At 37.7% G+C, this 25583-nt stretch overlaps 1 protein-coding gene and 1 pseudogene across 3 annotated transcripts in view; both read left to right on the top strand.

Moving 5' to 3' along the window:
* The window catches only part of FBXL2 (F-box and leucine rich repeat protein 2), a 127273-nt gene that overhangs the window by 6043 nt on the left and 95647 nt on the right, over positions 1-25583 (top strand). For all 3 annotated transcript variants that reach the window (XR_001443282.3, XM_015132380.3, XM_077991344.1), the window contains exon 2: positions 16403-16464. Coding sequence is in view for 1 of the 3 variants with exons in the window: in XM_015132380.3 (XP_014987866.1) it covers positions 16403-16464 (62 nt within the window). In the remaining 2 variants the exon portion in view is untranslated. The remainder of the gene's footprint in view (positions 1-16402; positions 16465-25583) is intronic.
* Positions 11637-12233, top strand: LOC144338947 (obg-like ATPase 1 pseudogene; annotated as a pseudogene).

Below are 25583 nucleotides of genomic sequence, written 5' to 3'. Positions count from 1 at the left end.
TTGTCATAAGTTGCTCTTGTTATTTTGAGATACATCCCATCAATACTTAGTTTATTGAGAGTTTTTAGCAAGAAGGGCTGTTGAATTTTGTTGAAGGCCTTTTCCTGCATCTTTTGAGGTAATCATGTGGTTTTTGTCATTGGTTCTGTTTATATGATGGATTACATTTATTGATTTGCATATGTTGAACCAGCCTTGCATCCCAGGGATGAAGCCAGCTTGATCGTGGTGGATAAGCTTTTTGCTGTGCTGCTGGATTCGGTTTGCCAGTATTTTATTGAGAATTTTTGCATCAATGTTCATCAGGGATATTGGTTTAAATTCTCTTTTTTTGTAGTGTCTCTGCCAAGCTTTGGTATCAGGATGATGCTGGCCTCATAAAATGAGTTAGGGAGGATTCTCTCTTTTTCTATTGATTGGTTTCAGGAGTGGTGCCAGCTCATCTTTGTACTTCTGGTAGAATTCGGCTGTGAATCTGTCTGGTCCAGGACTTTTTTTGGTTGGTAGGCTGTTAATTATTGCCTCAATTTCAGAGCCAGTTGTTGGTTTATTCAGGGCTTCAACTTCTTCCTGGTTTAGTCTTGGGAGGGTGTATGTGTCCAGGAATTTATCCATTTCTTCTAGATTTTCTAGTTTATTTGCGTAGAGGTGTTTATAGTATTCTCTGATGGTAGTTTGTATTTCTGTGGGATCAGTGGTGATATCCCCTTTATTATTTTTTATTGCGTCTATTTGATTCTTCTTTATTAGTCTTGCTAGCAGTCTATCAATTTTGTTGATCTTTTCAAAAACCTCCTGGATTTATTGATTTTTTGAAGGGTTTTTTGTGTCTCTTTCTCCTTTAGTTCTGCTCTGATCTTAGTTATTTCTTGCCTTCTGCTAGCTTTTGAATGTGTTTGCTCTTGCTTCTCTAGTTCCTTTAATTGTGATGTTAGGGTGTCAATTTTAGATCTTTCGTGCTTTCTCTTGTGGGCATTTAGTGCTATAAATTTCCCTCTACACACTGCTTTAAATGTGTCCCAGAGATTCTGGTATGTTGTGTCTTTGTTCTCATTGGTTTCAAGGAACATCTTTATTTCTGCCTTCATTTTGTTGTATACCCAGTAGTCATTCAGGAGCAGGTTGTTCAATTTCCATGTAGTTGAGAAGTTTTGAGTGAGTCTCTTAATCCTGAGTTCTAGTTTGATTGCCCTGTGGTCTCAGAGACAGTTTGTTATAATTTCTCTTCTTTTACATTTGCTTATTGTGGGATCTGGCCAGCAGCCCACAATGCAACGGGTCTCTCTCTCTTTGTTCCCAGGTGGATCAGCAGGTCAAGAAATAATACACACACGCAAGATAGTGAAAGCTGGGTCCAGGGGGGGTCACCACCTTCTGGTCCTGTGGTGCCAACAATGCACTGGACATACCAGCATTTATTATTAAGTTTATTGAGGGCAGGGGTAGGTTAGTGAGGGATTTAGGATAATTTGATTATGAGGTGAGATGGTCACATGATGATGAAGTAATTCTTTAACATAACATCTGTATGCAGAAGTACAGTATACAGAGATAAGAATTTATAATATATTGTGTGCATCAGTAATTTCTAACAGAGCCTTAAAACAGAAACACAGTAGTTCCATAACCTATGATTAGCAAGATATTAATCAGCAGTAACCGTTGCAGCAAAAGCTGGTTACAAACAATCCATAGTAACAGGACTTGAAGCTAGACAACTGGTTAGACCAGAAATTCTCAGAAGGGAGTATGCCTTAACCCTAAAGAGGCCTAGAAGAGCTGTGGCAAGATGAGGGTGTTTATAGGCCTATCTTATCCACATGGACAGGTGTCCCCACCATGCGTCCATTTATAGGCTCTCCACAAGGGTCGCATTCCATTCCCAGAGCTATGAACATCTGCTTTTCTGGGATAGGAATCTTGGTGATGTGAAACCTACCTGACTGCACGTCCATTCATAGGCTCTCTGCAGGAGGAAGCACGTCACACACTGTTGGCTCATTCTGGCAGTCCATCCTGGCATTGTCTTTACACAATCCTGCATGCAATTTTGTATTTACAATAATCAGGAGCATTTCATCTTTTATTCCGCAGCAATAGTTTCAGGGGGTCTCCCTACATTTGCTGAGGAGTGCTTCCAACTGTGTGGTCAATTTTGGAATAAGTGCAATGTGCTGCTGAGAAGAATGTATATTCTGTTGACTTGGCGTGGAGAGTTCTGTAGATGTCTATTAGGTCCACTTGGTGCAGAGCTGAGTTCAATTCCTGGATATCCTTGTTAATGTTCTGTCTTGTTGATCTGTCTCATGTTTACAGTGAGGTGTTAAAGTCTCTTTGTAGGTCTCTAAGGACTTGCTTTATGAATCTGGGTGCTCCTGTATTGGGTGCATATATATTTACGATAGTTAGCTCTTCTTGTTGAATTGTTCCCTTTACCATTATGTAATGACCTTCTTTGTCTCTTTTGATCTTTGTTGCTTTAAAGTCTGTTTTATCAGAGACTAGGATTGCAACACCTGCTTTTTTTGTTTTCCATTTGCTTGGTAGATCTTCCTCCATCCCTTTATTTTGAGCCTATGTGTGTCTCTTCATGTGAGATGGGTCTCCTGAATACAGCACACTGATGGGTCTTGACTCTTTATCCAATTTGCCAGTCTGTGTCTTTTAATTGGAGCGTTTAGCCCATTTACATTTAAGGTTAATACTGTTATATGTGAATTTGACGTGTCATTATGATGTTAGCTGGTTATTTTGCTCGTTAGTTAATGCAGTTTCTTCCTAGCATCAATGGTCTTTACAATTTGGCATGTTTTTTGCAGTGGCTGGTACCAGTTTTTCCTTTCCATGTTTAGTACTTCCTTCAGGAGCTCTTACTAAGGCAGGCCTGGTGGTGACAAAATCTCTCAGCATTTGCTCGTCTGTAAAGGATTTTGTTTCTCCTTCACTTATGAAGCTTAGTTTGGCAGGATATGAAATTCTGGGTTGAAAATTATTTTCTTTAAGAATGTTGAATATTAGCCCCCACTATCTTCTGGCTTGTAGAGTTTCTGCAGAGAGATCCACTGTTAGTTTGATGGGGTTCCCTTTGTGGGTAACCTGACCTTTCTCTTTGGCATTTTTTCCTTCATTTCAACTTTGGTGAATCTGACAATTATGTGTCTTGGAGTTGCTCTTCTCGAGGAGTATCTTTTTGGCGTTCTCTGTATTTCCTGAATTTGAATGTTGGCCTGCCTCGCTAGGTTGGGGAAGTTCTCCTGGATAATATCCTGAAGAGTGTTTTCAAACTTGGTTCCATTCTCCCTGTCACTTTCAGGTACACCAATCAGACGTAGATTTGGTCTTTTCACATAATCCCGTATTTCTTGGAGGCTTTGTTCATTTCCTTTTACTCTTTTTTCTCTAAACTTCTTGCTTCATTTCATTCATTTGATCTTCAATCACTGATACCCTTTCTTCCACTTGATCAAATCAGCTACTGAAGCTTGTGCATTTGTCCTGTAGTTCTTGTGCCATGGTTTTCAGATCCATCAGGTCAATTAAGGTCTTTTCTACACTGTTTATTCTAGTTAGCCATTCGTCTAATCTTTTTTCAAGGTTTTTAGTTTCTTTGCAATGGGCTCGAACATCCTCCTTTAGCTCAGAGAAGTTTGTTATTACCAGTCGTCTGAAGACTTCTTGCCTCAAAGTCATTCTCCATCTAGCTTTGTTCCATTGCTGGCAAGGAGCTGAGTTCCTTTGGAGGAGAAGAGGCACTCTGATTTTTAGAATTTTCAGCTTTTCTGCTCTGGTTTCTCCCCATCTTTGTGGTTTTATCTACCTTTGGTCTTTGATGGTGGTGATGTACAGATGGGGTTTTGGTGTGGTTGTCCTTTCTGTTTGTTAGTTTTCCTTCTAACAGTGAGGACCCTCACTCAGCTGTAGGTCTGTTGGAGTTTGCTGGGGGTCCATTCCAGACCTGTTTGCCTGGGTATCACCAGTGGAGGCTGCAGAACAGCAAATATTGCAGAATGGCAAATGTTGCTGCCTGATCCTTCCTCTGGAAGCTTCGTCTCAGATGGGCACCTGGCTGTATGAGGTGTCAGTCGGCCCCTACTGGGAGGTGTCTCCCAGTTAGGCTACTCGGGGGTCAGGGACCCACTTGAGGAGGCAGTCTGTTTGTTCTCAGATGTCAAACTCTGTGCTGGGAGAACCACTGCTGTCTTCAAAGCTGTCAGACAGGGACATTTAAGTCTGCAGAAGTTTCTGCTGACTTTTGTTCAGCTATGCCCTGCCCCCAAAGGTGGAGTCTACAGAGGCAGGCTGGCCTCCTTGATCTGCAGTGGGTTCCACCCAGTTCGAGCTTCCTGGCTGCTTTGTTTACCTACTCAAGCCTCAGCAATGGCAGATGCCCCTCTCCCAGCTTCACTGCTGCCTTGCAGTTCGATCTCTGCTGTGCTAGCAGTGAGCGAGGCTCTGTGGGCGTGGGACCCTCCAAGCCAGGCGTGGGATATAATATCCGGTTGTGCCATTTGCTAAGACTGTTGGAAAAGCTCAGTATTAGCATGGGAGCGTCCCGATTTTCCAGGTACCGTCTGTCATGGCTCCCCTTGGCTAGGAAAGCGAATTCTCCAACCCCCTGTGCTTCCTGGGTGAGGTGATGCCCCACCCTGCTCCGTGGGCTGCACCCACTGTCCGACAAGCCCCAGTGAGATGAACCCAGTACCTCAGTTGGAAATGCAGAAATCACCTGTCTTCTGCATCACTCACGCTGGGAGCTGTAGACTGGAGCTGTTCCTATTCGGCCCTCTTGGAACCTCCCACCCTAAAGTGATTTTTTTTAAACTCAAGGTTTACAGACAGTTTTGGTCTTTTTGTCATTATATGACATAGGTAAGAGAATTTATATGATGAGATCTATGTTAATAGATCAAGAAAAGTAGAGATTTCCCTATTAATTTTTCTTCTCTTGACAATATTGATCTCCCTTTTTTCTCCACTGTTGTGGGGCAGGGAGTAATTTTTAGTAATTGTAATAATAGCTTTCTTTTATAGAGCCCATTCTCTGTATCCAGTTCTGGGCTGATCACATTTATCTTAATTCTTCCAATGTCCCTAAGAAATTGACATTTGTTATTTTATTTTATTTATTTTTTATTTGGGGACAAGGCCTCGCTCTGTCACCCAGGCTGGAGTGCAGTGGCTTGGCTCACTGTAGCTTTGAACTCTTGGGTTCAAGCAATCCTCCCACCTCATCCTACTAAGGTCCTGGGATTATAGGTGTGAGCCACTGCACCCAGCCTGAGTTTGACATTATTCCCATTTAATAGGGCTAAACTGAGTAGGCAGTTTGCCCAAGGTCATATAGTTAGTGAGTGGCAGAGCCAGGATTTGAACTCAACCAGTCTGTTTCCAAAGCCTGGGCTCTTAACCATTACATTATGGCTTCTTGCCAACCTAAAGATTGTGCCCAGTGCCTGGCACAAATGTACTAATTACACCAAGATTAAGAGTCTTAATGTCTTAGCTGAATCAGCAGGCTCTTTTAAATTTTATGGCAAACTGTTGTCATGTTGTCTAATGACATCCTGAAGGATTTAGGTTTTTTTTTTTCTCCCCCCCAACCCCAGTTTAGACAACCAAAGCTCAGATATGGACAGCTGTGGGTTGGCTACACTTTTACTGCTGTTTTTCCTACTTCACTTTGAATCTCACTGCTACCCTGTGTAGTGTCTATATCAGCTACTGCCTCTTCCAGCTCTAGGGTGGCCATGAGAGAGACAGGGATGGAGCAGGGAAGTCTAAGGAAACAGAACAGGGCATTTATTTGGAAGTTTTTAATGGAGTCAGAATCAAAGTTCAAACCCAGATTTCCCAGTTCTCAGTGCTGCCTCTACAACTGTGTCTTTCCATTGATTTTTTTGTTCTTTGGGTTTCTGTCCAATACATATTTATTTTGTGCTACTGTGTGCTAGTGACTGTTCTAGTCAGTGGATATCCAGCAGCGCACGAACAGAGGTTGGCTCTCCTCTCATGGAACTTATATTCTAGTGGCAGTGAGACAGATAATAAACAGATGAGGTGGTGAAAAGTACTTCAGAGAAAAATAAAGCTGGGTAGGACAGAAAGAATTCTAGGGCAGGGTTGGAAAGTGAATGAGAGAAGGGAGGTGTTGCTTTTAATGTAGAATAGAAGGGAAGGCCTCTCTGATAAAGTGACATTTGAGCAGAGGATATGCCATGGGAATGCCTGAAGAAAGACTGTGTCACTAGTCAAAGGTGCTGAGGCAAGAACATGCCTGTTGTGTTGGATGAACAGAACGAAAACCAGTGAGGCTGGAGTGTAGTAAGAGAGGGGAGCGTGGTAGGAAGTAAGATCAAAGTAGTTAAGGGAGTCAAATCACATAGGACTTTTAACCTGTGTAAAGGATTTTCACTTTTCCTTTGATGGAAGGGGAAGGGATTGGTGGGGTTTAAGTGGAGGAGTGGCATAAATGACTTATATTTTATAAGAGAGTCATTCTGGAGTAAAATTAGGGGAGAAGGGACAAAGCAGGGTGACTATGGCATTATTGTTGCAGTCATCCATAGGATTAGCTGATGGATTGGTTATGGAATATAAATGATTTTGATGATTTGAGCCTCAGCAAGAGGAAGAAGGACCTGCCATTTGCTGAGATGAAGACCATGGAAGGAGCAAATTTGGGGTAAGGATGAAGAAAGCAGAAATTCGACTTCAGTGACTCTCGGAGTGTTAGAGTTGGAAGAGACTTTGAGTTTATCTAGTACAATTGTTTCCTTTTACCAGCTAGAAATACTAAATACTGAGAGGTTAAATGACTTTCCCAGAGTCAAACAGCCTATACTACTTGTTGTGCAGCATAAAGAGCCCTGGAGTTGTAGTCATGTTCAAATTGTAGCTTTTCTGTTTCTTAGCTCTGAACCTTGGTCAAGTCATTTATTTTCTCCAAGTCTGTTTTTCTTCTATCAAAAAGGATAATAAAGACTTCCATTTCTTGTTACAATGTTGAAAGTTGCAACAGTTGACATTATTGCTCCCACTCTGGTAGTAAGAAAAGTCAGAGAAGGTACAAAATCATAATTTTTAAAAAACCTATCAGAGTTGACACAAAAAAATCTAAAGAAACAAAAATCTGGAAAGTAGTGAGCCCTTCTTCTCAAGAGAAAAAAAAAGAGAGAGAGAGAGATACATAGATACTTTTCATCTATGGTGGAACAGCAAGAGGAAGAATTTGCCATATAAAGAGAAGTTAACTGTTACTGACTGCATGTAGGCTGGAGTGACAATCTGGAGTCCTGAGGAGTTCCAGCTACAGTGCAGGACTACACCTACCTGCCAACTTTTCCCCCATGGGCCTTCAATTAGTACATTGGAATAGGAGTTCGGATGCAGGGGCAAGGGAAAGAGAGCTAAGAAGGATCCTGCTGAGGTGGGTGGATTTTGCTGAAGGCTGGGGGCAGGGCAGGAGAGTTAATAGAAATCCCTGTAGTGCACCAGGGGCTTTATGAAGTCTAAGGCTGGGCCTGCAACAGGCTGGGGGCATGGCAAGACAGCTAAGAAATCTCTTTATGACTATCTAGGCTTTTACTGAGGACAAGTCAGCCTTTGAGAAGGCATAGTCAGGGTAACAGAGCAAAAAGAGATCTCCTCAAGGCACAGAAAACAGAAGGTGCTGCTGGAGACCAAGGACAACACCCTAGCTGAAAGCTGGAATGTGAGGGGAGGGCAGAGAGGAGGGAAGATATCTCACAGTTCGGAAAGCTAGCATAGGTTATGAAGCTCAGAGATGTATGAAGCTTCGACAGTGCTCAGATTTTAGCTTCTCCTGAAGGTAAAGTTCTGATTTCACACTGAAATTATTATAAGCCAATCATGAACTAACACTACAATCTCAAACCCAGCTCAACTATGGATTAAAAGGATTGAGCTGTCACTCCCAGTTTCCCAGCAACTTAATTGAAGAAGGAACTTCCCTTTATGGAGATAAATTAATGTTCTTTTATACACAGTATCTGGCATGAAATAAATTATGAGATAGAGAAAGAAACAAGAAAATGTGATCCATGGTCATGGGAAGAAAGAGGCAACAGAAACAGTCTCAGTGATGGCCCAGACGTTGAACAACATGGATAAACAGAGAAAATTTCAGCAGAAAGATGTAAACTATTTCTCCAAGTGGAAATGCTAGAAATGAAAAATATATTAGAAATGAAGAATTCATTTGATAGGCTTAATAGCAGACTGCACACGGCAGAAGAAAGCACCAGTAAACTTAGGGACAGATCAATAAAAATCAGCATTCAAGATCTGTGGGACAATACAAAATTGTCTAGCATACATGCAACTAAAGTTCAAGAAGGAGAGGAGGAAGAGCAGGGCAGAAGTCTAAATTGAGGTATATCAGAGTCGACTTTCTGAAAATCAAAAATTTTTATAAAGGAAATTTAAAAGGAGGTAGAAAAGAAAAAATTACATAAAGGTGAACAGTAATATGAATAATTGACACCTTGTCAGAAACAATGCAGGTCAGAGGAAAATGAAATTTTTTTTTTGAGACAGGGTCTCACTCTGTTGCTCAGACTGGAGTGCAGTGGTGTGAACATAGCTCACTATAGCCTTAATGTCCTGGGCTCAAGAAATTCTCCCACCTTAGCCTCCTGAATAGCTGGGACTACAGGTGCATGCCACCATGCCCAACTACTTTTTAAATTTTCCGTAGAGACAGTGTCTTACTGTGTTACCCAGGCTGGTCTTAAACTCCTGAGCTAAGTGATCCTCCTGCCTCACCTCCCAAAGTTTTGGAATTATAGGTGTGATCTACTGTGCCTGGCCTGGACTAACTTTTTTAAAGTGCTGTATTTTATTTTTTAAGCAAATCTGCTAACCTGGAATTAAATATTCAAAAGTGAAGGAGAAATACAGATATTTTTGAAGGAAGCAAAAACAATTTGTCTACATCAGACCTATATTACAAGCAGTGTTAAAAGAAGTTCTTTAAGTTGAAGGGAAGTTATAATAAAGGAAGTTCAGATCTGAAGGAATGCATTACACCAGGAAGGGTAAATATATGGATTAATATAAGGGACCTTTTAAAATATCTTGCTTTAATACATACATTTGTTTAAAAAAATATGGACTATTTAAGGCAGAAATAATAACATATTATTTGGTATATAGTAGTAGTAGAAGTAAGCTATCCAACAGTAAGTGCACAACAAGCCGGGGAGGTCAAATGAAGTTAGACTTTGATAAGTTAAAGATGCACTCTGCAATCACTAAAGCAAACATTGAAAAAAATAGAGAGACGTATAGCTATAAGATCAGTGAAGGAAGTAATAAATATCACATTAGGAAAAAGGAAAGCAGAATAGAGGAACAAAGAAGAGAGGCAAATGGGAAATAAATATAAAGATGGCAGACTTAAAAATCATATCAATAATTACATTAAATGTAAAGACCATCATCTCCAATTAAAAGGTAGCAATTGTCAGGCTGGATAAAATAGCATGGTCCAACTATGTGCTGTCTTTATGAATCACTGTAAATATAAAACACAGATTGAAAAAGGGTGAAAAAGATGTACCATGCAAAAAGCATAAGAAAGTTGATGTTGCTATATTAACAAAGTAGACTTTAAAACAAGGATCATTTCTAGAAAAAAGGATCATTTATCATAATGAATCAATTTATTAAAAATACATAACAGGCCGAGCACAGTGGCTCATGCTTGTAATCTCAGCACTTTGGAAGGCTGAGGGAGGTGGATCACTTGAGCTCAGGAGATCAAGACCAGCCTGGCATACATGGTGAAACCCCATCTCTACTAAAAATGCAAGAATTAACTGGACATGGTGATGCACACCTGTAATCCCAGCTTCTTGGGAGGCTGAGGTGGGAGGATCATTGAGCCTGGGAGGCAGAGGTTGCAGTGAGCCAAGATCATGCCACTGCACTCCAGCTTGGGTGACAGAGCAAGCCTCTGTCTCAAAAAAACAAACAAACAAAACAAAACAAAAAAAAAACTTGTATGTACCTCACAACAAGCTTCAAAATATGTGAAACAAAAATTGATAAAACCAAAGAGAAAAAGAGGCAAAACCACAATCATAGCTGAATATAACACCTCTATCACTAATTGACAGAACTTGTGGAGAAAAAAAAAGTCAGTAAAGATATAAAAGATTTGAACACCACTATCAACCAACTTGATACTTGGCATTTATGAAGCAGTACACATCACTACAGAATTTTAAAAATAGCAAAATGGCAGACGTAAGTCCCTCCTTATCAGTAATTACTATAAGTACAAAGGGATTAAATTTACTAACTAAAATGTAGACACTGGCTGAATGGATAAAAACAAAAACGAGCAAAAAACTTCCCGCATGATCCAATTTTATGTTGTCTACAAGAGATCCTTGTTAGATCAAAAGACAGGTTAAAAGTGAGCTGGGTTGGCTATACTAATATCAGACAAAATAGACTAAGTTATAATAAAAATTGTTACATGAGACAAAGGTGATTATATGTTGATAAAAGGTTAATTCCTACAGGAACCATAATGATTATAAGCACATATGCACCAAACAACAGAGCCACAAATATATGCAGCAAACTGACAAAAATAAAGGGAGAATTTTTTCTTCTTTTTTCTGTTTTTAGAGATGGAGGTCTGTCTATGTTGGCCAGGCTGGTCTTGAACTCCTGGCCTCAAGCAGTCCTCCCACCTTGGCCCTCCAAAGTGCTGGGATTACAGGTGTGAGCCACTGCACCTAGCTGAGAAATGGTTTTATAATAGTAATTGGAGACTGCACAGCTGTCATCATAGCTACCATTTGTTAAGCACTTAGTATATGCCAAGACTATCCTAGGCACTTTACGTTTATAAACTCATTTCATTCACAACAGCCCTTGTGGCAGCTTCAATTACTATCCCGATTTTGCTGAAGAGGAAACTATGGCATAGAAAAGTGGCAGGTTCCATTCATATCCCCATTTTGAGGAAGAGGAAACTATGACATAGAAAAGTTAAATGACGTGCCCAAGGTTTACAAAGGTGTAAGTGGAAGATCTTGGATTATAAGACTCTTTTGGGAAATTAGATTTGATCCTTAGAGGTTTCCTAGTCTCATTTCCCATTGAGGAAGGGATTCCTTTCTCTGACAATCCTGGTTCTGTGGACTCTGCAGGAGCATTGAAGATGGGAGATCACTGCTTCAACAGCAAGACATTCTAGTATGGGCTATTGTAATTGCTAGAAAGTTTTTTTTCCTATGTTGAGGTGAAATATCACAACTTTGATTCACTAGTCTTTGTAATAACAGAAAATAAGCCCATTGTTCTGACTGTTGAGATATGTGAAGGTTTTCATGTCATTCACCACCAACCCCAACATCAGTTGGAGACTTCAATACCATACTTTCAATAAAAGAACATTTAGACAGCAGAATAAGGAAACAGAAGTCTCGAACAACACTATAAGTCAATGAAACCTGACAGATTTATGTAGAACACTTAACCCAACCACACCAGAGTCAACATTCTTCTCAAGTGTACCTGGAACATTCTTCAGGATAGACATATGTAAGACCACAAAACAAGTTCCAATAGCTTCTTCCCCACCTCCGGCTGCTGGCAGGACCTTTCTCTCACTGCTGCTGGGACCCTGTGTCATCACCCAGGCCGAGCACGATGCCCCCTAAAAAGGGAGGTGAGGGAATTAAACCACCCCCAATCATTGGAAGATTTGGAACCTCACTGAAAATTGGTATTGTTGGATTGCCCAATGTTGGGAAATCTACTTTCTTCAGTGTATTAACCAGTAGTCAGGCTTCAGCAGAAAACTTCCCATTCTGCACTATTGATCCTAATGAGAGCAGAGTACCTGTGCCAGATGAAAGGTTTGACTTTCTTTGCCAATACCACAAACCAGTGAGCAAAATTTCTGCCTTTCTAAATGTAGTGGTTATTGCTGGCCTTGTGAAAGGAGCTCACAATGGGCAGGCCTGGAGAATGCTTTTTTATCTCATATTCGTGCCTGTGATGGCATCTTTCATCTAACACATGCTTTTGAAGATGATGATATCACACATGTTGAAGGAAGTGTAGATCCTATTCGAAATATAGAAATAATACATGAAGAGCTTCAGCTTGAAGATGAGGAAATCAAGCTTGAAGATGAGGAAATCAGCTTGAAGATGAGGAAATCAAGCTTGAAGATGAGGAAATCAGCTTGAAGATGAGGAAGTCAAGGCTGCTGGAAAGTACAGACAACAGGGCAGAGATTATATTGTTGAAGATGGAGATATGGTCTTCTTCAAATTTAACACACCTCAACAACCGAAGAAGAAATAAAATTTAGTTATTGCTCAGATAAACATACAACTTCCAAAAGGCATCTGATTTTTTTTAAATTAAAATTTCTGAAAACCGATGGAACAATTAAAGTTGGGAAGATGGGAATCTTCAACAAATTATTTTTATTTGTTTTAAAATTAAAATACTGTGTACCTCTCCACCAATGAAATGCAAATTCACTAAATGTGAACAGCTTTGCTTTTCACATGATTAAGACCCTACTCCAAATTGTAGAAGCTTTTCAGGAACCATATTACTCTCATGATACTTCATTAATCTCCATCATGTATGCCAAGCCTGACACATTTGACAGTGAGGACAATGCGGCTTACTCCTTTTTGAATCTACGGATAATGCATGTTTTACAGTACTCCAGATGTCTACACTCAGTAAAACATTTGAAAAAAAAAAAGTTCCAATAAATGTCAAAAGATTGAAATAATACAAAGTGTCTTCTTTGATAACAATGGAATGAAGCTAGAAATCAACAATAGAAAGAAACCTGGAAAATTCACAATCATGTAAAGACACTTTTTTTTTTTTGAGACGGAGTCTCGCTCTGTTGCCTAGCCTGGAGTGCAGTAGCGCAATCATAGCTCACTGCAGGCTCAATCTCCTGGCTTAGCCTCTTGGATTATAGGGATTATAGGGCATGCCACCATGCCTTGCTGATTTTTAAATTTTTTTGTAGAGTTGGGTCTCACTATGTTGCCCAGGCTAGCCTTGAACTCCTGGCCTTAAGTGATCCTCCTGCCTTGGCTTCCCAAAGTGCTTGAGTTACAGGCATAAGCTGCTGTGCCTGACCCCAAATTAACCACATTATTAATAGGTGAAAGAAATAATGGCTATTTTAAAATACTTTGAGATGAATAGAAATGAAAATATATGGGATGCAATGAAAGCAGTACTTAGAGGGAACTTTATAAATGTAAGTGCTTACATTACAAAAGAAGAAAGGCCAGGCACAGTGGCTCACACCTATAATCCCAGCACTTTTGGAGACCAAAGCAGAAGGATCACTTGAGCCCAGGAGTTTGAGACCAGCCCGGGCAACATAGGGAGACCCTGTCTCTACAAAAAATCGTTTTAAAAATTAGCTGGGTGTGGTGGCATGTACCTGTAGTCCCAGCTACTTGGGAAGCTGAGGTGGGAGGATTGCTTGAGCAAGGGAGGTTGAGGCTACATTGAGCTGTGATCATACCACTGCACTCCAGTCTGACTGATAGAGAGAGACCCTGTTTCCAAAAAAAACCCAACTAGTCAGTAACTTTGCACCTCAAGGAACTAGAAATATATTAGATAATTTAGCTATTTAATCTAACATAGTGCTTACTGGAACTTGCAACACAGTAGGCACTTACTAAATATTAGTCTCATATATCCAACACAAAGATTCATCATTGACACTACTTTGAAAATAAATGTAGGGTACTATTTATGCCACTATTTCCACTTCGGCAGTTTGTTTTGATGGATTGTTTTTTTAATCCAGGTTTTAAAAATTGAGATATTCATCATATGCTATAAATTTTCCTCACTTAAAAAGTACAATTCAGTGGGATTTAGTATATTCACCAAGTTATGTGACTATTACAACTGTCTAATTCAAGAATTTTTTTCATACCTTCAAAAGAAACCTCATATACATTAGCAGTCACTTTCCAGCTCTAGGCAACTACTAGTCTTTTTTCTGTCTCCATGGATTTGCCTTTTCTGGACATTTAATGTAAATGGAAACATAAAATATGTACCCTTTTTTGTCTGCTTTCAGTAGCATGTTTTCAAGACTCATTCCTGTTGTAACACATATCATTACTTAATTCCTTTTTATTGCTGACTAGTATTCCATGTTTTGGAATACCACATTTTGTTTATCCCTTCATCAGCTGATAGACAGTTTTTAATCGTTTTCACTATTTAGCTATTAAAAATAGTGCTGCTGTGAACATTCATGGACAAGTTTTTGTATGGACATACATTTTCATTTCTCTTTAGTATTGACTTACAAGTGGAGTTGCCGGGTCATATGGTAACTCTTTAACCTTTGAGGAACTGCCAGATTGTTTTCCAAAGTGGCAATACCATTTTACATTCCCACCAGCAGTGTATGAGATTTCCAGTTTCTCCATGTGTTCACCATTACTTATTACTATCTTTTTCATTTTAGCCATCCTATGGGTATGATGTATCTCACTGTGTTTTGACTTACCCTTGACTTACCCTTACGTTGAGCATCTTTTCATGTATGTATTGGCCATTTGCATATCTTCTTTGCAGAAATATCTATTCAAATCTTTTGCCCATTTTAAAATTGGGTTGTCTTTTATTACTGAGTTTCAGAAGTTCTTTATGTAGTTTGCATACAAGTGCCTGGTCAGATCTGTGATTTGCAGATATTTGCTCCAATCTTGTGGGGTTTTTTCCTACACTTTCTTGATGGTGCCTTTTGAAGTACAAAGGTCTGTTGTTTGTTTGTTTGTGTTTCTGAGACAGGGTCTTGCTCTGTCACCCAGGCTAGAGTGCAGTGGCGCGATCTTGGCCCACTGCAGCCTCCGCCTCCCAGGTTCAAGCTATTCTCCCACTTCAGCCTCCTGAGTAACTGGGACTACAGGCACGCGCCACCATGCCCTGCTAATTTTTGTACTTTTAGTAGAGATGGGGTTTCACCATGTTGGCCAGGCTGGTCTCGAACTCCCAACCTCAAGCTATCTGCCTTCCTTGGCCTCCCCAAGTGTTGGGATTACAAGCGTGACCTGCTGCACCCAGCCAGGTCTTTTATTTTGTTGAAGTCCAGTTTATCAATTTTTTTTGGATGTTTATGCTTTCAGTGTCATGTCTAAGAAACCATTGCATAATCCAAGGCCACCAAGATTTATGCTTATGTTTTCTTCTAAGGGTTATAATTTTAGCTCTTATATTTATTTAAGTCTCTGAGCCATTTTGAATTAATTTTTTTAGATGAAGTGAGATGGGGGTCCAAATTCATTGTTATGCTTGTGTATATCCGGTTGTACTGGTACCATTTCTTGACTATTCTTTCTCAATTTAAATCAGTGCTCATAAATTTAAGAGTTTATTTCTTGATTCTCTTTATTTTAGCCAATTTTATAATTTTATTTTAGATTCTCTGTTCTGTTCCATTGATCTGTATGTCTGCCCTTATGCCAGTGAACACATTGTTTTAATTGCTGTAGCTTTGTAGTAAATTTCAAAATCTGGAAGTTTGCATCCTTCAACTTTTGTTTTTCTTTTTCAAGATTATTCTAGTTATTCTGGGTCCCTTGCATTTCATATGAATTTTTTGATCAGCCTTTCAATTTCTGTAAAAAAGTCCGTTGTAATTTTGAGAAAGATTGCATTAAATCTATGGATTAGTTTCAGAAGCATTGCTAAAATAACACTAATAAGTCTTTCAGTTCATGAACATGAATGTCTTTTGATTTAAGCCTTCTTTAATTTTTCTCAACAATGTGTGAGTTTTCAATATGGAAGCCTTATTCTTCGTTTGTTAAGTTTATTCGTAAGTATTTTGTTCATTTTGATACTGTTGTAAATAGGATTATTTTCTGAAATTTATTTTCAGGATGTTCATTGCTACTATGTGGAAATACAGTTTATATGTATATAACTATATTGTATATATGTTGTATCCTGCAGACTTGCTGAACTCCTTGATTAGTTCTAATTGATTTTTGTGCATTTTTAGAATTTTCTATGTGCAAGATCATGTCATCTGCAAATAGAGGTTGTTTTACTTCTTCCTTTCCAGTCTGGACATCTTTTTTATCTTTTGTCTAATTGCTTTGGCTGGAACCTCCAATACAATGTAGTATCTAATGGCCATGTGTTGCCATTTTTATGAAACAGTGATAGGGCATAAAATGTTTTATATTACTCAATATTAGAATATGGTGGCTGCATGAAATTAGTAACACCCTATTTGTAGGACAACATTTGGGGCTGTTCTGATCTACTAGTATAAAAACAAATAACTTTTTTCCACATCGATTGAAGAACATTTTCACAATTTCCTTTTTTGTCTTTCCAGGTTTTCTCAAACAATGATGAAGGCCTTATTAACAAAAAGTTACCCAAAGAACTTCTGTTAAGGTAAGTGTAGATAAATTCTGGATGAAGAGTTTAGATCTGATTTAGTCATCAAGTTCCAAGCCTATCTTCTTTCTCACTGTGAGTCCATAGCATAGAAAAACAGACAGAATTAGCCTAACTGACTTTTTGTTTTTGTTTTATAGAATGCTGTTCAGCTTGTTGTTAAATTTTACTTGGTCTAATCCAGAATGTACTAAGTATGTACATAGCATTGGTCTGGATTCTTTTTGTAATGTGGTAAGTATTGTAATAATCTTCAGTAGGTGCCATTGTTTTGGTTTCAGTAGATAATCGTGATGAAGTCAGGAATATGAGGAGAGATTATTGCAAGGTTGTGAGCTCCTGAAGTCATAAAGTTTTTGATGTTTTCAGACAAATGAGTTTTAAATACAAAAAATAAGCACAGTTATGATATGTTCTTAGTGATCACTTAAAATACTGTCAACCCCAAGTATTGATATGTTTTTATTCATATGAGAAGTATAAGTGACAGTAGTATAAAATAGGCTTTTTGTCTTTTATTTCTGGCATCACTAAATATACAGTAAATGTTATTTTGGTGGTTGTTTTTACCAAGTAAAGCTATCAACCAACATTTGTTGGCCTGGAGGTACTTCAGTTTTCTTTAGTATTATGCAATCATCAAAAGAAATCTTATTTTAAGGCCAGGAGTGGTAGCTCATGTCTGTAATCCCAGCACTTTAGGAGGCTGAGGTAGGCAGATCACTTGAGGCCAGGAATTCAAGACCAACCTGGCCAATGTGGCGAAACCCTGTCTCTACTAAACATACAAAACAATTAGCCACGCGTGGTGGTGCACGCCTGTAATCCCAGCTACTGGGGAGGCTGAGGCACAAGAATTGGGAGGCTGAGGCAGGAGAATCATTTGAAGCTAGGAGGTGGATGTTGCAGTGAGCCTAGACTGTGCCACTGCACTCCAGCCTGAGTGACAGAGTGAGACTGTGTCTCAAAACAAAAACAAAAACAAAAACAAAAAAACACAACAAAAACAAAAAAACTCATTTTCGTTTTAGATGTTGTTATATTTTAATTCTTTACAAGGAATTAATAGGTGTATACACAGTAATCCTTGAGAGTCATTTCCCTAACTCTGTTTCTCTTATCACTGATACTCCACAAAACAACAGCATCAGAAACCAGGTTTTGTGATCAAATAACTGTAGGAAACAAACTGTAGTCCTATAGGGTTAACAAAACCTATAGGACTTCACAGGGCCTTAATAGGCTAATGTGCATGGCGATGATACAAGTTGGGTAATTGTGCCATTTCAAACTTACTGACAATGGAATCCTTTTAATATTCCACAGAAAATTTGGGGGAAATGCTGACATACAATAAGAGATTGACCAGATGACTCCATTCCGTGGCTGTACTAAATCTCACTTTAACATTTGGGGAATGAATATGAGTTTTGTTTAAATATTGGGAATAATTATTTTCATCTCTTCCCAAGTTCACCACAGAACCACTTTTAGATGCCACAGATTACTCACCTTTACTGTCATCAGGTTATTAGACATTTTTCCTTGAGTTAGAAATGGGGTAAGAACTTGGCTTCTTTGTGGTAGTGATCACATTTCAGGGACTTCAAAGGGTGTTTCATTAGTCATCAGGTGTTGTTTGACACTGTTGTCATGAGCTCCTTCTCAGTTGATAGAAAAACTGAGACAGGATTGTATGAAAAATATCAATTGTATTTTATTCCAATAAAACAAATATTTGGATAAGAGAGAATGTTCTTTGGCATTTTTGACAAGTTTAAGAAAGTGGTGACAAGAAAGAAATGTATGTTTCCCATATAAACCCAAAAGGCTTTGCTCAAGCACCGTAAGTTGTTAGAAGCAATACAACTGTGTCAGGGTGGGCAGGCTGTCACTATACAACTGCACAGATGCCATCCACATAGACTGCAGTGTAGATGGTGCCCCCCTAGGATTATGTAGTGCTTCCAGTCTGGGTCTGAACATTTCTCTAGAACGGGCATCAAGCTGTAATCTCAATATGGTGTTCTTACCCTGGGGAATCCTAAGCAGCTTCAGGCAGGCCTCTGTTGGCCACTAAACACTAGGGTGTGATTAAACTCCACCCTTCTCATGCATACTTCTGCTATGACTCAAGGCTACTAACTGAATGGTTTTTTTCCTTCTGGTAGGGTTGGCTTTTGTACTCTACTCAGCCATGGAACAGTTTCTGTCTGTTGATACCAAAAAAATAAAAAGGAATTATATCACTTTCTATGTAGTGTGATTTCTAAACTGCAGTCTTGGAAACTTCAGTTCTTTTAAAGATCCGTGATGGACTCAGCTGTTAGGAATTCTGGAGGTTGTCATCACTACTTACAGCTTTTGAATCATGCCATAAAGCTCATACATAGATCACTTTTCAGAAAGAATTGCCACTTGAGAGCAAATGTTAATGTCTCTTCATAGACTCACATTCCCACTTATATTCTTATTTCAGAGTCTGTAAGGGGAATTTAAAAATATTGCCACTACAGATCTTCTCCAACTCATGAGTCTCAAAATTAACTCTAGCAACCATGTATTTTAAGAGTTTTTTGCTGGCCTTTAAATCATTTCTATCATTTTACTTTCAGACTTTCCATTCTCTGTGTGGCTTTCCCTTTTCCTAGCTACCCTTTCTAAGAAAAATTTTGAAGAAGGGTTTGAACCAGATTACCTGAGCCTCCATCTGCATCATTAGTTAATTCCACAACATTGGGTATAACAAAGCCCCCACCTCATGAAGCTTAAGTCTTTATTATTTTCTGCTCAGTTAAATTATGTCTTCATTGTCTACCCTTGGCTTATGTGTTTATTTCATATTGTAGATTTCTTTGTGACAGTGTAGTCTGTTGTTCCTAATCTTGTTGAATTCCTATTCACCTTCAGTCTTACTTCCTCAATACATGTGAATTCTTGGACTTTGTGACAGACTTAATTGCTTTCAGTCCAGATCATTTTCTCTTCCGCCACTTTTGACTGCTTCTGTTACCGCCATCTTTAATTCTCAACTAGCTTCCAATACTGATCCCATCAACCGAAGCTTCACCTTTCCCTTTGGAACCATTAACAAGCATAATCTGGAATAATATGCTGCCTTTCATCTCTCTGTTATCACTTTGAATCCACTCAGAAAAATCTGTGTTTTCTTTTCATCTGATTTTATTGATAGTTTTAAGAATATATATTATTCACAGATTCCTTCTCTACTACCCATTTTTAGTTTGTTACTGAACAAGTTTTTACAATTTTGCTTTTTTAAATCCAGCTCTTGCTCATGAATTAAGGCTACTGAAGTTTTTTCTCTACCTTTGCTCTCACATAGCCCAACAAACAGCTTTTAATATTATCCTTCCTGGGGAGTCAGTTACATAATTTTTGTAACAATGGAAGTACTTAATCTGTTGCAACCATTATCTATTAGTGAGTTGGATTATCCTTGCATATATTTTTCCACATTGTTATTGTCCATATTACTGTTGGAATCAGACTTTCTGGGTTCAGACTTCAACTCTTCTCATTTATTAGTTGTGTGACCTTACTTACTTAACTCTCTGGGCCTTAATTTGCCCATCTGTAAAATGGGAATAGTAATAGTTCTTACCTTATGGGGTTGTTGTTCTTAGAGTACCTGGCATGTAAGTATTAAATAAATGTTAGCTCTTATTGTTATTAATGTCAATTTTTGGATGCCTGAATATTTAATAAAAGCTATTTGACAATGCAGTCAGCTTTAATACAAACAACTGATGAATCCAGCTCTTAATATGGATCTAAATATATGCTACTGCTAAAAATATCTCAGTAAAGTACCTGGTTATTAAGTAACTCTGTGAAGGCCCAATGCTTCCGTTCATTAAACTGGACTAATTCAATCTCAATAGCAATTGCATACTACTATCTTATATTAAACTGACAATTACTATTGCTTAAGCAGATGTGTGGTGTTGTGACATCTGATTTACAACTGCAGTTACCTTGCATTATAACAAAAGGTAGTCTCTTGGAGGGAACTATTCCTTTTTGAGGGAAAAAAAAAAGTCTTCTGTGAATTGAATACTGACCTAAAACTCAGATTATAAATTTTAATAGTGATTTGACTTTAAGTTTTAATTTCTATTAGGTTGCTTTCAGATGTTAGTGATGAAGTAAAAGCACATGTAAACCCCCTCATAGGAGACAGCAAGTGATACCTGCAGTAAACAGCTTCAAACATCCTGAGGAGTCAAAGCTCTAGTTAGTCATAAATAATAATGAAAGAAAATTACTAGACACATTAAAAAAAATTAAATTACCATTATCGATGTAATTTCTTTCCTTTTTAAATTTGTGTAGATACATGATAAAATTTATTGGCTTGATAAAGGAAGATTTCATTGCCCCAAATGAGGGATTTGAGCCTAATAATTCTGGGCGATATGAAATCAAAGACACAATTTCATATAATATGACAGTTTTAGTAGTTAAATTTGCTTGGGAGAATTATAAAATGACTAGCACATACATTTTCAAATTTTCCTTTTCTCAAATTTGTAAGCCAGTCCCATGAGTGAAGATCATTGTGGTTTTTGTTGGAATCATTAAGATGTAGCCCAGTGCTTCTCATAGGTGCTTGGCAAGCAGTGCAGTAAAGGGCTCATTCCTGCTACGGGTGTCATTGAGTAGGTGCTGTTGCCTGCTGGTTGGTTTCAGCACTCCATGGACTTTTTTAAGGACTGCTGCCTCTATTTCCTGCTGTCTGTGATGCCTGCTGCCTTATATATATTCCAGGGCATCCTAACAGGTAAGATGCTCTTTTGGGGGTACATTCTGCAATTTCAAATTTAAGCATCTATGCAGATTTTTCCTCTTTGCCAAAGAGTTGTTTTAGGTTGGTTTGCTTGCTCTCTGGTTGTTTTTTGACTTGTGTGTGGCAATGTGGGACTGAATAAATGTGTATATTGAAATCAGATGCAGCAGCTTAAAAGCCCTCATGTTCATTATCTCCCTAAACTGTTATGTACTATTTTGGAGTTGGCACCAAGGTCCAAATTGGCAGAAGCAAATTTTCTTTAGACTAGGTTGGGGTTATGCTTGTATATGAAAACTCCGAGGATGACTTTGGATTTTATATCTATATTGAGATGCCATGAAACACCAATAAATCTCTTCTGATAGGAGGATAGAAGCTAGATACATTTTGCCCCAGACCCTTATTTATCCCTAGCAAATTGTATTAGAGATCTATTCATTTGAAAACTGTGAATTCAGTACACAGAAAAGATTGGTGAATTTGACTCTATGAATAGTGAAGTATGGTAAAATTATACCATACTAAAGATAAATACTACAGTGGTGGATGAAATAATTAGATACACATTATAAGCAAGGGCATTATTCTTCAATATGCAAAGAAAAAAACTCAAAATTATTAAGAATAAGGTAGATTGATTTTATTAGAAATACAGTTTGAAGAGGCCACGAACAAAAGAAGAAATACAAATGGCTAATAAATGTATAAAGAGATGCTCAACAAGGCCCATATTTAAATACAAATCAAAATAACAATAAGATATTACCCAAAAGTTTGATAATATTAGGTTTTGGCAAGGAGATGTGAGATACTTTAGGTGGGAATATAAACTGTAGCAGCCATTCTGTAGGGCCACTGGAAAAAAATTTTTAAATGCTAAATGTATGTATTCACAAATTCCATTTCTAGGAATTTACTAACATATATTTGCAAAAGCACACTGAGGCATGTGTGCAGGATGATTACTGCAGCATTTTAAAAACTTCAGTTATGCAGAATTGGATTACTCATAATTCTTGGTTAATGATACATTTTACCATTGATCCATGCATTGCCCTCTTTTATTCATTTTGTAATATAAGGAATGTACACAAATGCTGCCCCTTCTCGTTCCCCATCATCAAGGTAATATTATTAACGACTTTGTATTTATCATTTCTTGCTTCTTAAAACTTTTTATCTTATATTTTGACTAAACAATATGATGTTTACTTTTGCTTGTTTATTAACTTTGTAAAAAAAGTATATGTTATATTCTTAGAAATGTTTTTCACTCAAAATTATGTTACGAAAGGTGATTCTTGTTGCTCTGGTTGGCTGTTGCTCATTCATTTTTACTGCTGTATAGTATTCTACTGTGTGAAAGTACCAACATTTTATTTTTTTCCCCCTTTACTGAGTATTTTGGTTGTTTCCAGTGTTTTGTCAGTTAAGAGCCGTGCTGCTTTGGACATCCTTGTAGATGTTTCCTGGTGCACAAATACGCAATTTTCTCTGAAAGTAGAATTTCTGAGGGTTATACACTATACAGATATTTAACTTTATAAAGAAATATTAAATTGTTTTTCCAAAGAGGTCTTAGCAGTTTATATTCATACAAAGAGTGGATAAGAGATTCAGTGCCAAACTGAATCTCTTTCTAACACTTAGTGTTGTCACATATCTTAATTTTTGCCAAAGAAGTGTAGAATGGCACCTTATTGTGCTTTTGTTTTGAATTTTCCTGGATTCTAGTAATGTTGAGCATCTGTTCATATGTTTATATTAGTCACATGTGTTTCCTCTTCAGTGAAACACATATTTTTGTTTTTGGCCTATTGAATGATCAGCTTATTGATTTGTAGTTCTTTATATTATCAGTATAATCTTTGTACTGATATTAATGTTTAGCTGACAAGTACTTTATCCCATCTTCTAACTTGTTCTTTTCACATTCTAAGGCTTTTTTTTTTTAACTTTTTAAAAAATTATTACTATACTTTAAGTTCAAGGGTACATGTGCACAACGTGCAGGTTTGTTACATATGTATACATGTGCCATGTTGGTGTGCTGCACCCATTAACTCATCATTTACATTAGGTATATCTCCTAATGCTATCCCTCCCCTCTACCACCTCCCCACAATAGGACCCAGTGTGTGATGCTACCCTTCCTGTGTCCAAGTGATCTCATTGTTCAATTCCCACCTATGAGTGAGAACATGCAGTATTTGGTTTTCTGTTCTTGAGATAGTTTGCTGAGAATAATGGTTTCCAGCTGCATCCATGTCCCTACAAAGGACACGAACTCATCCTTTTTTATGGCTGCATAGTATTCCATGGTGTATATGTGCCACATTTTCTTAATCCAGTCTCTCACTGATGGACATTTGGGTTGATTCCAAGTCTTTGCTATTGTGAATAGTGCCGCAATAAACATACGTATGCATGTGTCTTTATAGCAGCATGATGTATAATCCTTTGGTTATATACCCAGTAATGGGATGGCTGGGTCAAATGGTATTTCTAGTTCTAGATCCTTGAGGAATCACCACACTGTTTTCCATACCTTTTGTGAAGTCGAATATATCAGTCTTTTCTTTTATGCTTAGCGTTTTTTGTGCTTTCTTAAGGAACTTCCTCCTTACCCTGAAGACAAAGAGATAGTCACATGTATTTTATTCCGAAAGCTTAAAAATTTTGTTTTTGATATTTCAGTTTTTAATCACTCTGGTACATATGTTTATATGTAAGATAGGAATACATTTTTGTTTTCTTTTTTATATGGATTATCGATTTTTCTAGGTTCATTTGTTGAATGATCCTTCTGTTTCTACATAGAAATGCCCTATCACCTCTGTAATGTATGTATGAGTCTTTTTCTAGTATTTAGTATTTTCTGTGTGTCAGTACTACATATTTGGTAAGGCATCTATATTTTTGAGTGGCCAGGGCCCACAAATTTATTTCTCCTACTATCTTTATCTGATTTTTAAATTAATATAAGCCTCAAAGAATTGAGTTGAGCAGTATTCACATGTTTTTCTGTTCTCTGAAAGCATCTATTTATCTTGGTTTAATTGTTGCTTGAAAGTCTGTTAGAACGATAAAATTACGTGAGGCTAGAATTTTCTTTGTGGGAAATTAATTATTACTTTAATTTTTAGAAATGAATAGTATTTTTCAAGTTTTTTTTTCTGTTTTTTCTTGAGTCACTTTTACTAATTTTATTTTTCTAGGAATGTGTCCACTTAGAGTTTTACATTTTGTCTTGGTAACTGTCTTTTTATTTGCTTTGTAAACTCTGCTGTATCTGTTGTAATGTTACTTTCTTCCTTAATATCGTTAGTTTATGCTCAAGTGTTTCTTCCTTTCTTGATTAATCTCACTAGAAGTTTACCTATTTCATTAGTCTTTTCGAAGAACTAGCTTTTGGCTTGTTTCTTCATTTCTATTTTAATAGTTTCCATTCATATCTCTGTAAAAATTTTTTCTTTGAGTTTTATTCTGTTTTCTTTAGCTACCTTCGTAAGTTGAATGTTTAATTGCTTATTTTTTGAGCCTTAGACAATTAACTGAAAGCTCTACTTTTGTTGCATTCTACAGATTTTGAACTGTAGTGTTTTTCTTATTCAGTTTCAAATATTTATCATGTACCACTTTTGCTTCTTTGACCCATACTTTTTTTTAAAAAAAAGGCTTTATTGTAATATATAATATATAGTCAGAGAACTACACAAAACAAATATATGAAACAAATATCCTTATAGACACCACCTAAGTCAGTAAACTTTGCCAGTCACCAAAGAAGCACCTCTGCACCCATTCAAATCACAACTGCTTTTTTCCTCTTCTGAAGGAACCACTATCTTGACTTATAGCTATCACTATATTTCATTGCTTTGTAGATTTATCACCTATATGTGCATCCTTAGAAATTATAGCTTAGTCTTGCCCATCTAAAAAAATTGTAAATCTTTTAAGTCTTAGTTAATATACAGGTCCCCTCTCCATATCTTTCTGTTCCATACATTTGTCTGTTGAAGAACTTGGGTTATTTGGCCTGTAAAAGTTCCCACAGTCTGGATGCTTATTGTGTCCTCATGGTGCAATTTCAAGTTTCCTCCATCTTTTATATTTCTTGGAAGATTGACAGTTGGATCCAGAGACTTTATCAGATTGATTCTACTACTTTGGTAGGACTTTCTGTGGTGCTGTATTTGTTCATCAGAAGTCATACAATCTCTGGTTTTATCTTTTTTGAGATGCTAGTGTTGATGCTTATTGTCTACATCATTAATTTATTGGGGCTACAAAGTGGTGA

This window comes from Macaca mulatta, chromosome 2 (assembly GCF_049350105.2).
Source record: "Macaca mulatta isolate MMU2019108-1 chromosome 2, T2T-MMU8v2.0, whole genome shotgun sequence".
Lineage (NCBI taxonomy): Eukaryota > Metazoa > Chordata > Mammalia > Primates > Cercopithecidae > Macaca > Macaca mulatta.
The sequence above is the reverse complement of the archived record's forward strand: the minus strand, read 5'-3'. Positions and strand labels throughout refer to the sequence as shown.